General features: G+C 40.1%; 1 protein-coding gene across 2 annotated transcripts in view; it reads right to left on the bottom strand.

Moving 5' to 3' along the window:
• niban2b (niban apoptosis regulator 2b) overlaps nucleotides 1–15,803 on the bottom strand; it is a 37,909-nt gene that overhangs the window by 6,411 nt on the left and 15,695 nt on the right. For both annotated transcript variants that reach the window (XM_061037441.1, XM_061037442.1), the window contains exons 3-10: nucleotides 14,924–15,052; nucleotides 14,726–14,831; nucleotides 12,836–13,003; nucleotides 5,731–5,846; nucleotides 3,881–3,985; nucleotides 3,471–3,633; nucleotides 2,844–3,031; nucleotides 2,377–2,532 (exon numbers count right to left, since the gene is read on the bottom strand). In XM_061037441.1, the coding sequence (XP_060893424.1) occupies nucleotides 2,377–2,532; nucleotides 2,844–3,031; nucleotides 3,471–3,633; nucleotides 3,881–3,985; nucleotides 5,731–5,846; nucleotides 12,836–13,003; nucleotides 14,726–14,831; nucleotides 14,924–15,052 (1,131 nt within the window). The remainder of the gene's footprint in view (nucleotides 1–2,376; nucleotides 2,533–2,843; nucleotides 3,032–3,470; nucleotides 3,634–3,880; nucleotides 3,986–5,730; nucleotides 5,847–12,835; nucleotides 13,004–14,725; nucleotides 14,832–14,923; nucleotides 15,053–15,803) is intronic.

Below are 15,803 nucleotides of genomic sequence, written 5' to 3'. Positions count from 1 at the left end.
CCTATTACCCTTAAAGCAATCTACAAATTTAATAGAGTAAGTAAATGACTTAATTTATGACTTTATCCTTGTAAATGCACAACTATTATCTGGGAATTTTAGATTAGGTTTTTCTTTAAAGTGGCCCTAATACCCTGTCGTAGTATCTAAAACTTTGGCATGAATAATCCTTTAAAAAGATTAAGTTTTAAAATATGATTTTTCTAAATAAACACATTACATTTTGTTCCAAAACAACCCTAGATTCATTTTCAGTAGAAACACAATTTTTCTATCTATATTGCTATTTTCAATTACTGTTATATATTTTCTTGGATTTTATTTGATATTAATGTATTAATATCCTGAAAGGTGCTGATGTTTATAAAAGACTGACGTTTTCAGAGTTATGTTGCAAATAATGCTTTTTTTAAATTTCTTTTTTACCTAAATGCAAACGATGACCCTGGAGAGATTGGTCTCTTCTAGTCTTGAGTTTTTTTCTCTCCAACAGTGTAGGACTTGAGAAACAGCTTCACAGTTTGAGTTTGTGGTTTCTAAACAGAACTTGAACTCTGAATGACCTTGAGTTAAAGTGCAGACCCCCCCCCCCCCCCCCCCCCCCTCTTACTGGCCCTGGGCCCCAAAGAGGAGGTCATGATAAGTGGTTTCTCCGCGGGGAGGGGGGCATGCCTGAGATCTCAGAGAGAGTGGATTCTTGTGTCTGGATACACTGGAGACGATGATTTAAAGACTGTGGGCTTTTAATTAGAAGAAATATGAGATTTGGTGGCTAAGAAGAAAAACATTTGATTATATTTTCCTTGAATCTTTCAGTTTTTAACTCTTAAAAAAAGTATGGAAATAGTTGTAAGATGGCATGTTTTTTATTTTTCTACTTTCCTGGCTGCCATAGCAACAAACTAATGATGTAGTTCTCTCTCAGGTTTTTAAATAACGTTCTAAAGGGCTGATTCATCTTAACAACAGCAACATAAAAGTCTCCAGCTCTCATGTATCTGTCCACACACACAGACAGACTGTAACAAACTCTGTTTTTCCTGCATATTTGACTTTGCAATATCAACTTTAACATCTTATTCCAATTCAGCCGCTGACACAACTCCTCCATCACTCTAAATGAGTCTCATGTTTGAGGCTCATTGAGTCCTGAGTGCGCTGAAGAACAGTGTCTTAGAAACACAGATCTTTTTATAGCTTGAAACTAAATCCTTTTTATTATTAGAGGAACTATCAGAGGAACAATGTTGAGAATGACAAAGACTGCAGGGGGACTGCTGTGTACAATAATAAAGTAAAAAACACAAAAGTGTAGAGATTTGATGGAGAAAATTGAGTTGCCTTTAAGCCACAAGTAGATTGCTGTGCCATTGTGAAAGTGCAAGAGACACGGCATTTTATTGTGATGGAAAGCAGTAAACTGAAAAATAAAAGCAGGAAGCTGCCCGCTCGCCAGTACCTATATTACGAGTGTTGCGCGACAGCCATGAGAAAATTGTCTTATCGTATCACAACAACGGTTTATTTAGCCGCGTTCTTCCTCGTCCCCTTCCGGTTTCTCCTTTTTGAAATGACGATTACAGACTACCGCCACCTGCTGGCATGGAGAGTTATTGCTTCTCACACATGTGCAGAACATACGTGGTTGGCCGTCAGCTGTAGTTTTTGCGATTTGTTGTAGTGCGACTTTTTAGCAGAGACAAAAGGCAACGTGCGCCGACACCACAGACGGCCTTCGTTGCAACTAGTTCTGTGCAGTCTGCTTGGTGTGTCAGGGCCTTAACCTGAGTGTCTACCGACCCACAAAATGTTAAATAAACCCATCCAGTCCTTTGTTTGTAGTCTGCATGAGTCTTAAAACACAGAGAAAAATGCTCCATTTCAAATTTGCTCTCCTTGTGACATCACAGTGGGATTCTGGTAAAAAAAAATAAAAAAATCCCCTCCCCTCCCCTGGTAACTCCCTGCCATTTTTATTCTTGCTACAGAGGAGTGATGTCTACCGGGAAAACTCAAAGGGGGGGCTCATTGCATTTAAAGAGACACACACACCAAAATGGAGTGTTCTGAGAGAGCTGATTTATACAGGGTCACAAACCTCCTCTGGTGCTTGATTCATGTTATATTTTGATCAAAGCACAGCACAGATGTTTCATTTAGACCACAGGGGGACTGTTTGAAAAGGTGGAAAAGGGGGATAATATGTCCTCTTTAAGGGATTTTTTTATTTTTTACATCCTTTAATATTAAATATTTTACTGTTCTGGCCTTAAGTCCTTTTAATTTCAATCATAATCATGTACTAAGCTCGAGAACAAGACCAAAACAGTCCCTGATTCAATCAAAATGTTGTATAAAGTTGTGTTAGAGCGTCACCTCTCTCATGAGGATCTGGGCCCTCTGGACGAACACCGACGGGCTGGAGACGTCGAATCTCTGCTGCAGACCCTCCAGACTCAGACACTCCACCTTCTCATAGCAGCTCTGCATCTTCACCGGGTGGAAGGCCAGCATGGAGATCTTCTCCATGTGCTGAGGAGGAGGAGGGAGGTGAGAAGGAGAAGGAGGAAGAGCAAGAGTTGGAGGAGGAGGAGGGGGTAAAGGAGTAGAAAGGGAGGAGGAAAAGAGGGAGGAAGAGAAAGAGCAGGAGGAGGAGAGGTAGGAGGAGGAGCAAAATCACAACCCAACATTAGACTTCATATCTTGACAGTTTTGCTGATATGCGTCATGCTTGCACTTCTCAAAGATCAGCTGCGTATCAACAACGCTGCCCTCGCACACACTTACGTCTCACCCTCATCTCCTCCTCCCCCTCCTCCTCCACCTCCTCCCCCCCTCCTCACCTGTGCCACGGTCTCCTTGGTGCCCTGGTTGAGCGAGTTCTTGCTCATGTCCACCAGCTCTCTGAAGAACACGTCTCGGACCTCGGAGAAGCCTCGGCTGGTCGGCTCCATCAGCGCGTCCAGGATGGAGCTGATGTACGGCTGGATGCTCACCTTCAGCAGCTTCTCCGCCTTGGGGAGAACCACACCTGGAGGGGGAGGGATGTACACATTACTGAGAGGTCAACATGGACGGTTTTAGTTTCAGTCAAATCTCTTCTTACATAACTGCACAATTTTTTAAATGTAGTGATTTTAAAGAATTCATTAATGTTAGTATTTGTCAAATTAAATCAATGAATTTGTCTCCTGTTATAACAGGTACTCTTTCAGTGTTATATTATATAAGAACAGTCTTCAATCAGTTCAGTAATCAAAAATCAAATGTTGAACAAAAGATCAAGCAGCAGCAGAAGCGTTTTCTGGAAGCCTGACGTTAAATTAGTCCCTCCAGACTCCACACAATTCATTTAACAGTAAAGAATCATTTGAATATTAAAACCATTACAGAAAAGAAATCACATAAAAAGGGGTTATTTTGTGCCCTTCAATATTTCAGCAGATATAAACATCTGCTCTGTGGCTGACCTTTGATCTTGTTGGTGACATGCTCCTTAGACGTGATGATCTGGTCCATGTCTGTTCGTATGGAAGCTTCCAGAGAAGAGCGAGCCGCCTCGCACTTCTGCAGCACGGCCTCAAACTGAGCCTGACACTGAGTCTGCACCAGACTGTACACGGCATCGCTGATCTGCACACAGAACAATGAAAACACGTTCAACACATCCTCACTCGTTTCAGTTTCACAGCTTCAGTGAACAATACCCTGAAACTAATGATTTCAAATTAAAATAACTCTTCCCATATCTTCATCACAACACAGGTATGAAGGAGAGGATCAAACGTTTAGCAATTTTGTCTTGAAAAAGGGTATTCTGTAGAATTTAAGTGAGTTTAAAAAGTTTTCTTTATGGCTAAACTGTGGAGCTATTTCTTACCAGCATCCAGTTCCTCTGCCTCTCGTGTAGTTTCCCTTTGAGGCGGGGGGAGATGAGCTCTCTCAGCTCAGGGAGGAGACCCTCCATCACCAGGTTGGACAGAATCTACACAGAAAAGATGATAAGAAATCATAAATGGATAAGTCACCACGACTAGACTTTAGTTTCCCAGTCAGTAGTTTCATTTCTGGCTTCTTTCTCAAAGTCAGTTTAATGTCAAGTGAGTTTCCAGCAGTGATCTATTGTTATACATCAAATCAAACTTGATTTATCAAAGAAATTAAGGAATTAAGAAATTAAACAAAAATGACAATTTTAGTAGATTGAAGAGATAATTACTCCTCTCCATTACCCATAATGCATCTCACTGACCAACAGTTTGTTTGGAGATATGGATATATAAAGCTAGTAATGGCTAACGCAGCCTGACGCTTTTAGCCTCCAGCAGACTTGAAGTCGTTCGTTCATTTTCAAAGTTGTGGAGGTCAAACTTAAAATATGCTGACTCATGTGACATCACTTGAGTCAAGGAGATTTAGTGTTACAAGAGCCGTTTTCACATATACACTACTGAAAATATCTAGATCATTTGAGGAGGACTGCTCCAGATATCCTCCACACATTCTTCAAATATGCTCCTCACAGCGGGAGACCATCTCTGTCAGACGGGAGGGATGGCGGGGGGTCGCCTGAGGTTAGACGTGACATTTAAAAAAAAAAGAAGCGGAAGTAGGGGACGGAGTAACAGAGTCCGCTATACAATGCTATAAGGGGAATATCTGCCTTTGTATCAATGCAACGTGTAATTGGGCGGAATCACAATGTCAACCAAAGAGCGGAGAAGAACGTGACGAACAGAAAACATAAATCATATGTTTAATAATGTGCACAGAGATCGTAGCAGTCGTGGGCAGACACTCAATGCACTAACTCCAGTCACAGTATATAAACATCACTACCCCCTCTGATTGGCTCGGGCTAAATTCTTCGGATAATATCCTGCTGCGTTCTCACATCAGCCCACTGGCGGGAGAAACTCCGGGTGAAGTCCGAGGGAAAAATGTGTCTGTTTGCATTCACACATGCAGCTCCTCCTGGAAACATCAGATGTTTTTCAGGAGTTTTCTGCAAGTGTGAAAGCCCCATTACTGAGTTTTGCACTAACCCTGAGGTGCAATAAAAGGCACTTAAAATATGTATTCATACTTCAATAGATCTCTTAATATAATATTGTGTGTAAAATAAGAAATTTGCCCTTTCAGTCTTTTATTTTTTTTTGTTTTGGGGCTTTTTGCCTTTATTTGGACAGTGGATTTAGTAGCACATCAGGATGAGAGAGTTGGGAATGACATGCAAGAAAGGAGCCAGAGGTCCTAAGGTCAATTCTAAAAATGTTCTAAGATAAATAAATATTTATGAGATAAAAAAAAACTCTTCCGTTTTAAAAAGCATCAGCCGTTGAAATTGAAAACTTGCTCATCTTCTGTAATGATACCGGGCTGGTCTGATTTATTTGCATGTTTACAGAAACCAGAAAAACCTGTTTCATGTCTCATGAGTTATAGACACCTGCACGACACTTCATTCAGACATTTATTTTAGCCTTCAGGGCACAGATAGCATGAACAGGTCTAAAGTGAGAACAGTTAGCAGAGAGTAAACAGTCTGAAGTTAAAGAATAAAAACAGATGCAGACAGGAATCTGGTGAATGTGTGATGCGCTGAAACAATGAATACACATGTGTGAGAGGCTGTCAGATTTCTACTTCCCTGATGCATATATGACAACACCGTTTTTGAAACAAGAAAAAAAAAGAAATCAGATTAAAAGAGCGGAGGACAGTTCTTACCTGTGATGGAACACCACACATCATCTCCCAGGTGCCGTAGTGCCCTTGAGCCTGGCGGTGGAGTCGTACTGCGTCAGTGAAGGCAGGTGTTTGGACTTTATCCTCTTCAGACAAACCTGGAAACATGGGAAGTAAATTAGCTGTTAGCGTTTTAGCCCATAATCATCATGGAAGTTTGGGATACATTAAAGCATGATGCCTCCATTTGTCTAAATAAATTATTAAAATAAAGTAACCGGTAAACTAATCCCGATAATATAAGATATAATCGGCCAGGACAATAATCGGTCAACCTCTACTTTTGTCTGTTACTACACAAACAAAACAACAATAAGCAAACAACAACAACAAAAATCCACGTTTCCTGCTCTTTACATCTTGTATTTCATATGTAGGTACCTGGGCTGCACAGTATATTAATAAATAACATAAATATATAACCTTTAGTCAAATAATAAGTTGTATTTGTGCTGTTTCAGCTGGGCTGCTCTCAGGAGTCAGACAGAGTGTGAGAAAGAGAGGACTTCTAAAAAAAGGAACTTTTCTAAATTCCTCTGCGTGTCTGACCTCCAAAGAAAATAAAAGTCTGTTTTAAACCAGACTGTCCACACTGTGCTGTGTGATAAAGAAAACTCTGACATACTGGACAGAGTGTGAGAAAGACCCACGCTCACAAAGCCAGGAAGTGTGTGTGTATGAGTGTGTGTTCATATAGGAGAGGTAGGGTATTGATGGGACCAGAGGCAGGAAGTGTGTGTGTGTGTGTGTGTGTGTGTGTGTGTGTGTGGGGGGGTCCTTTCTTTTGATTAGGGGATTTCAAACAAACCCAAAATTGGGATTTCCAGCCTCATCTTCTAACATAAAAAGCACAAACTGCTTGTTGCTCACATCTCCTGGATTGACCGGAGGATTGTTTCAAAACTCACACAAAGCTGACCTCAAACTAGTTTTAAACACAACTCAGAACAAAGGTGACTTGTGTGATAGAGCATCTGTTGTTATTGTGAAGTGTATACTACAAGGAGGAGCTAAAAGGAGTAAACATTGAATTTCAACAAATCTTGGACAGAAAAAGTTTAATATGCTGACGTCAATAGAGACATTCCCATTCAGTATGTCTGTTTTATGTTCATCTTTAATTTATATTGAGCCTTGTTGAGCTTCTAAACTTGTCTGATACTGATCTATTTAAAACCATAAATGCTGAATATTCTTTTTATCAGAATGTAATGTCACAGTAACTGCTTCCACTTCCTTATAAAAATCCTCATGTCATCCTGCCCCTCCCCCCACCTCCCCCCTACGTGGCTTCAATATCATGAGACTCAAATTTAAGTAATCATTCCCCACAGACTGACAGTGTGACTGTGGCCACAGCAGGGATGTATGTACAAACATATCTGAAAGAACACATTACCCCATGAATAAAACAAATTCATGAGTGAAGCTCATGACTGTGTTGGTTTGATTAACTGTAGAGAACCCTGGTCTCTCGGTCTATTTATGGTAGTATTTGCACTTTACTGTGTACAGTCATTCTAGTCTACACTTCATAAATACAGGTAGTTGATGCTGGTCTGTTTACTTCTCACACTACCTCTGTCAATTTGAACTGCCACTTAAAGATACAACACAGTCAATACTACAACAACAAAAGATGACGCTGAGGCTAGCGGGGAACCATGGGAGAGCTCTCTGCTAATCTCCCTCCTCTTAATTCTTAAATACTTCCTCTTCTGTAGCATGATGGTCCTAGAGGAACATTTTATTTCTCTGCTGAAGTAATTTGGGGTTCAAAGATGTAAGAGACTTTTACCGCTCTTCGGCTGTCAAAATTAGATTTGCATACTAACTAAAATCATGATCAAACAACCTAATGGATAGTTTTTACATTAGTCTTTTGGTAAGAACAAGTGTGTGAAGGCCGAGATTCTTTTGGGATGTGAGCACTGAAAGCGATTTATTAATGTTCATTTGTTGTTGACAGCGATGTATCATCACTTTTCATGTGGGTAGTGTGGGGGAGGGGGGCTCAACTTTTATCACATTCAAGTAGGAGGTTGGGAGGGAAATAAGTTTGGGCACTAGTGTATCATTTCTACTGCAGTGTTCAAAGCATTAAAGACATGTAACACTTAATAACTTCAACAATAAAGTTTAAGGGCCTGTGCTGGAGGGGAGTTTTAACGCCTTTATTGTGACTTTAAATATCAGGAAATGCAGAAAATGATGTTTAATAGTTGTAACACACCTACAGCCTGAATAAAGATGTTGATATTTTACATTTTTAAAGGTTTAACATGAAAAGCAGCACATCTTCTCCAGAGTTTGAAAATGTCTGTAAGTCTGGATTGACCAAAAAGTCCAAATTAACTAAATGTATGTTTTGAATTTTAAGTTCAAGCTCTATGTTACACAAACAACAACAGGGCAGTTATCAACACCTTCCCAGGTTCCTTTTGGCCCTCACAGGTGAACCGGGCCCTGCAGCAGCAGCACATCATGTAACTGTGACTGTGACTGTGCAGACTGGTTGACCCGAGGTGAGATGGGTGCACCCACACGTGTTGAACAGAGCGGTCTGTGAGCGCTGCTCTGTGTGCCACACACACAACATGTGGAGTCATTCAGCTGCACATACGTCATGCAGCTGGCTCGTGTAACGGCTCAGACATGTTAGCTATTACTGCTGCTTCCTCTTTTAAGGTTCCTCACGTCGACTCTTTGCTCTGCAGACACACACACACACTAATTCTGCTCCTGAGGTGAGAAAGGGCTGCGCAAAAAAATTTGCTTTCCTAGTGTCCTATCTGAAGTTTTTTACGTAGTGTAATTATTTATAAGAAACCTTAAAAAACCTGTACACAGACAGCAGGAGACTGAATTTAAAGAGAGTTAAATAGAGCAGACTTTTACACACTGCACTCTAAAACAATGTACCGTTGTTAGTCCTCACTGTAAAACACATTGCTGCCTCCGGCCCCTTAGCTCCTTTCATTACCAAAGAATCTAACCATGCCAGAGTCATGCTGAATGACGCCATATGTTCTTTATTTGTCTTCTTTTTTTTTTTAAATAATTCAGGGGTTTTATTAGATGTTTTAATAACTTGTTCCCTCCACCGTTTGTTTTGAGATCTCTTGTAAAGTCGCTTGGATCACCTTGTTGCTGAGATCTGCTACATAAATAAACTTGCCTTGCCAGAGAACAGTGTGGCATGAAGAGCAGCTCCGACTCACTGTGATCGCTGTGGAACATTTAGTGTAAGCTTTGCACTGATTGATGATAATGAAAACATCTTTGTGTGTGTATAGTTTTAGGTCCATTAAGCTGGTTTACATAGTGACTGAACTCCAGAGCAGCTGAGTGAGCAGAGAGGAAACCACACAGAAACCTCACAGAGGCCTGTTTGAAGCAATGCGTCTCTGAAACACAATTGAGTTTATATATGAAATATACCTATGAGATGTAATCCTGCAGGAGCCATTATCTCCAGCAGTCAATAGATACAAGTCAATTTTCTTTAAATTAGCAAGTTTGGCTAAAATACCACTCCAAGCCACTGGGGGCAGCACTGAGCTTCCTGCTGAAAATAATCCAAGTTAGTGAGTTTACTAGAAATCCTGCAACCTCGATTTGACAGTTTGTGATAAATGACAGTAGAAGAGAACGCTCTCTGTTTGAATAAGTCCTGTTTAATCATTACTTTACTCTTACAAATATAAAACCTTTGACTTCAAAGTTTAAGTTCTGACAAGAAGCAAAGCAGGGCTGTACTCCTTTGTATCTTATAGAACTGTACTTTTACAAACTGGTTTGTATTGGTGTTTGTGTGTTCTTGGTCTTGTCTCTGTCCAGATCCCTAAATGTCTTGGTCTCGTCTCGGTCTTGGAGCAATCTGGTCTCGGATAAGTCTTTGTCTCGGTTTGTGTGGTCTTGACTTCAATACTACTTATAGTCTAGAGCTGTAGCTGTGCTGTTTGTTGGACAACACATGTAGGTAGTTTTTAACATTCATCTTACAAATACACAAATATAACATTTACTCCTTATTTATGTATTTTTTACATTTTAAAATTGTTTTTTTTTTAACTTTTATTGTACTCTTGGAAGCTTTTTTTTTTTTACCTCTATTTTAAATGTATTTCATATATATATAATGTCTCTTGGCTGGACAAGTATCAAAAACATTTCACCATGCTTTGTACTACTGTATATTTAACTGTTTATGTGACCAATAAATGTGAATTTAATTTACTATATTGATAACACTAAATGTTAAGGCCCGACTAGGGCTGAGAGTTGACACTTAGTAAAATACTGAAGCTGTATGTGCAATACATAAGTTATATACTCAGTATTTGAACTGTGTTTAATTTCATCATCGTTATTTATGTTTAATGTTCATGTTTAAGTTAACTCTGTCAGGCTTGTTGTCCTTGTGTCAAGCATATTTATTTAATTTTTGGTTGAAGCAAATTCCCTGTTTGTGATGTTTTCACATACCTGGCCAAGAAGCTAATTCAGATTCTCATATCAGAGACGATAAATTCAAATGTTTTTTTTCAGCTTATAAGTCAAAAAGATAACGCTCTTATTTTGTTAAAAAGAACTTTGAGAGTTGAATCTGTAAAAAATCCTGAGTGAGATTTTAAATTGTTGGAAGCAGGATGTCAGAATGTGGCTGTATTAGTTCTTCTGGTTTTGTCTGTTTGTTCCACACATGAACACACTGTTTGCAGAGCTGTACCTGCTAATCTTCACTCTGTACTAATATTTTAACACACACTGCCCACTGCCACAAACACCTATTTGTTCATTCCCCAGCAGTCACACAGTGCGTGTCTGAGATTGTAAGTGCAGGTCTGCTGGGTAAACTGTGGCACCTGTCGGTAAATGAAGCCTCTGTTAGAGTAAACAGCACAGGTGAAGGTAGAACAGAGCTCCATTTATACCTGACAGGTTCCTCTTAACTGTTAAACCACGCATATCAAAGCTCAGCGCCATGGCAACCAGGTACATATGTCATGGTATGACACCATCAGGTATTTACTCTTATTTACACTTTCATTGAGGAGCAGGATTCACATCCAGCTCAGACTGAGACGCAGACACACAGAGATGAGAAACCATAAGAATACACCAAAGTTAAAGAAAAATCTCCCTAAGCCACCTGTGGACTACATCATTGTGTCCATCAATATCATCAACAATTTGTTTTTTATAAACGTTACTCAGCAGTATCAGCCTGCTGCAGAAATACAACGAATCCCTGATGATGATTATGTTCTTGTTTGTAACAAACACAGCAAAGATTTTAGAATTCACTCAGTCTAAAGCAAGCAGAGTTTAAAAAACAAAATTGACCCCCACTCTTTAGGAGGATGACTGCAGAGGGTCTTTCTGCTGTCTAACCATGTTTGGTCAATTCAAACAAATACTGAGTGCAAAGAAATCCTAAATGTTTCCGTCATGGCTTCACGCTGGAGGGATGGCTCATTAAAAAAAAAACTTGATAGAATGGCTTAAAATATGCAGCTCTGCATGAATGAGACAATCTTTGGGCAGAACATGTGAGACAAGATGAGACTCGCTAAATAACAGAGACTGCTGCGTCATTAGTTATTTTTTTACAAACAAAGATAAACTCTGCTCAAAAGTCACAGTAAGTCAATCCTCCTTCATTTCCAAATTCCAAACAGATCACATTTTATCTTTCTGTCCCCTCAATACAAAACCCTGAAGGCACTGATCCAAGATCAGAGCATTCCTGCCGTCACTGCATCTCGATTTTTCCACAAAATGTCTCTGTGGTAAAAAAACAAACAGAGGGCACATTACGCAATATGTTTAAACTGCAGATCTTAACTGTCAGTCTCTTCTAGAGACCACATGTGGGAAGACGTTGAGCCCCTCCCATCATCTTAAAGCTGCGGACAGGCACGGACTAAATCAAAGGATTTATCCCAGAAACCTGTCCCAGAGCATCATGGGATACTCTTTCACCATGTACATGCACAATGTGTCCTCCTGGTAGGCCTTTAGTTGATCAAATTATAAAGTATATCTTTTATTAAAGGTAGAGTTCAGAAGAATTTTCGGTGCAGCTTGTAAAAATAACATTCAAGCGGGGCCCCTCCTCCTGGGCTCATCGCCCCTGGAACTGCACATTCACTGCAGAGCATAGTGTGCACGTTTACTGCTTGTACCTACAATGCAATCTACTGCACGCTAGCAAAAGCTAACCACCGGTGTTTGGCACCTGCCTGTGGCCAACTCTGTGTCAGCGGGTGAAAGCCAACCGAAGCTTCACACTGATTTGGAAACGATTTTTATCCACGTGGTTTTGCCTCACTATTAGAGGTTGGAAAAAAATGTGATTTATGTCAAAATTGAGATTCTTCTCTTCTAAGATTTAAAATCGATTCATAACTTCCAAAAACCTATTTTCTTTTTTTTTGAGGGGCTAATCAGTCACTCCATGCTAAGTGCTAATGCTAGCTCTTTAACGCAGTAGAATGCCAAATGGAGCAACAAGAAATTCAGCCAGTCTTACAGATGACTGGAGTAGATCCTGAAGGATGTACTAAATCAAAAACAGACTTTGAATCCATGGATCAATGAGGATCGTTTTGAATCGAAAATAGATTCTGAAATGAATCATGACCCAAGTATCAATCGAATCGAATCGTGAGACACCCAAAGATTCCCATCCCTACTCACTATGATAACATTTTCTCTCCTTTGCCACTAAGTCCAGGGCCATCATATTCAGCAGTTCCAAATGCGTCCAATGGCTGAATTGTACTCACTCCTAAACTCACCTGTGCGCTGTATTTGGCTTGGGGAAATACACCAGCTCCCCACCCAGAAATGCCCAAGTCAATCAAAACAAACCAGACCATGAACAGGGTGAACCATGAACCAGGACAGGGTCTCTGCAGACCCAGTCACCACCACATACAGTATGCATGGAGGCCCAGAAGTGATGACTGAGCGGTATTACTTTTGTTCTTAAGGAAAGAGACAAGACTCTGTTTTTAACAAAATGCCGTGTATAACATAAATGAATCATTTCCAGATGTTATCTGTGTGCAGGACTCACCATCGTTGCTGTGTCGGACACAGTCCTGCAGGACAGCGTGCCACTTCTGCTGCTCTTTCTCCGTCGTCACACAGAAGTAATAGTGACGGCCGTACGGGTGCCACAGGATCAGAGGGAACTGTGTCGCACACTTAAGGAAAGGTGAACTTCCCACTTTGGCTTTAACACCTGGAAAAAATTAAGAAAACAAACATATGGAGGTCTGCATGTGTAATAAAACGCAGATATTACAGTTTCCTTTACATTAATAAATAAATGTAATTTGAAGAAGCATCAATGATGTAATCATTCGGACAAACCAAATACATTATGTCATGTTCATTCTGCTCTTATCGGGGAAATAATTCAGGAGAAATATGGAGTTTTTCTGGAGACTGGTGAGGGTCTTTTTCACTATGACAGATGGTGTCAAAGAGAACAAAGCAATAAGAGAGAGATCTACCTTCAATGTGTTTGCTGCTATTTTGCTGCAGAGACAGAACCCAAAATAGATGGTCTTTTCGAAAACCTATGACTGAGACTTATGAAATTCAGCTGACCCTGATTCAATGTGAAAACACAGAAAAAGTGTTTTTTCACTTCCTCATTTGGCTATTTTTGTCATGGCTCGCCCCACCCAACTTTGTCACACCCTGATGAAGTGCACTTTTTTGGATAAAAACACATAATAAACCACGACTAGTCCAGGTTAAGCAAACAGGAAGTCATCCCAGGCCCTGCTGCACCTTGTTGTTCGGAGGTAAACTGTTATTTGAGCATGCTCAGTGTTCATGAATGGTCCCATTTGGGACTGTAAAAATAAATGGACGAAGCCTCAGTGATGTCATCCACTGGTTTCTGAAGCAGACTTTTGAAGTTGATCGATGGCAGTCACAATGTTGGAAATGCTCTCTCAGACTTACTTTCGGTCAGCCTAACAACAGACAAGAGCTGGAGCTGTAGGCGGGCCTTAAGCCTCCTGACAAACAGCTACAACACCCCCGCCGCCCCTTTTTTCTTCCTGTACTATGTAAGTAAACTTCCCTCTTATTCTTTTATAACCCACCAGCACCTACCTTATCTCTACGATTTAAAAATAATAGCAAATGTAACTTTATCAATATAAGAACACAGATTATGACCAAACTGATTACTGGTAACAGAGAAATGTTTCTATCCTTCATAATGCAGTCAAGAGGAGAGACTGGGACACCTGGTTTAAGTTTTTGATTCATGTATTTATTTGTATCTGGTATTGACAGCTGTTGAAAAGTAGATAAATAGTAAGATGAAACAAACGTTGACTGTCTCCTATTCCTGTTCAAATATGTACTGTTTGCTTTGTGTTAAATACAGGAGCTGTTATTGTTGTGTGGGTTTGCTTTTTATATCTTTTATCGCATTCGTCATTCATCTATTTATTTTTTATTACACATCTGATCATAACCATAGATCACTACGTTCAGATAGATAAACTATTTTCTGTCTTACAGTGTGTTAAAGCGAGCAGCAGCTGCAGACTCTGGCAGGTTCACACACATCCAGTCTGCTCTCATGTTGAAAGAATTAAATGTGACATTTATGCGAGTAGCAGCCTCACTGAGGGCCTCTCTGCCCTACAGATACTGACAGTCTTTCACTCTTTACATGTTTCACTTTCGACTCCAAATGTATTACTTTTTCATGTATTGTTTTTTTTTTACCCCTGCATGTACATACACAAACAAACTAATCAGGAAATCGTCAGAAAGGCTCAAAGTCTGAGAACGTTTCCAGAAACTTAGTGTAAAATTTGGATTATTGCAATTCCTGGATACCGAATATATTTCAGTGTCTCATGGTTATTTGATGATGTGATCAGAAACCGTTGCAACCTGGTAAACAATATAATAATACCCTCCTTCTCCTCACCTGGCAGGCTGTTACTGATCAGGTCGAGGTACTGATCCATAGCCGTCAGCACTTTGTATCCGGCACAGTTGATGGTTCCTTTGGGGTTGAGGTGTCTGTCGTGGGACTGGTGGTTCAGACAGGGAGCGTGGTTCATATGTTAGACAAAGATTCAAACCAACATCATGGGAAAGAGACAGTTTTTGTTTTTTTACTCACGGCTTTGTTGTCGTAGTAGTTGATGTTGTAGGAGTCTGGAACGAAGAGGAAGCGGTTCCTCCATTTCTTGTTCTCCTCGAGGTACTGAAAGAGCGAGCCGGAGAAGATGGACTTGTTCTCCAGAGGAACCTGTGGGTCACAAAATAGAAAAGACAGGTTGTTCATAGTCTGTGTCTTTGTCCTTAGAAACACTGGATTTCACACGACAGCCTTTAACCAAGCTGAGCCAAGATGAGGCTTTCTTACTAAAAGGAAAATGTTTGCTGTAAATAATAATAAATCTCTAGCTTCATTAAGAATCCCGTTTCTGCCCAAATAAGAAAAATCATATTGAATCATATTTTGGCTTACTGAGCCTGTGGTGTGTTTTTCTCTCAGTAATGGTGTGTGATAGAGACTGGAAAAGTGTTCTCACTGAACATCATAAAATCACACTGAGATTGACCTTTCACCTTTTGGGAAGAAGATGACATCACTTCCTCTTTTTTTCATATTAGACATTTGTGAGAATTGTTGTCTTTAATCAGGAGATACATTGTGAGTCTTGGTAGATACATTTATCAGCATTGAGAGGGGACTCCTTTGAACTGGTCCAGATCACCCAGAGGAGGTGCATTACATTGTGCATCTTTGAGTGACACAGGCCTGTTTCTTTTCCACTCATCCCCTCACTGGGAGAGAAACTGCTTTGCTGTGCTAGGCAACGGTTAATACTTTGTAGTGCTGCACGATCGGAGAAAAATATGTGAGGCGTGATGATAGCATTGTTGAATTTTATGATAATGATATGTGGTGCAATAAATAAACAAAAATGTGAGAGTGCATATTTGCTATATCTCTATCTATCTATTCTTCTTGTTTGACAGAACACATGTGTCAA

Source organism: Labrus mixtus, chromosome 5 (genome assembly GCF_963584025.1).
Source record: "Labrus mixtus chromosome 5, fLabMix1.1, whole genome shotgun sequence".
Taxonomy (NCBI): domain Eukaryota; kingdom Metazoa; phylum Chordata; class Actinopteri; order Labriformes; family Labridae; genus Labrus; species Labrus mixtus.
This window is presented reverse-complemented; position numbering and strand designations above follow the sequence as displayed.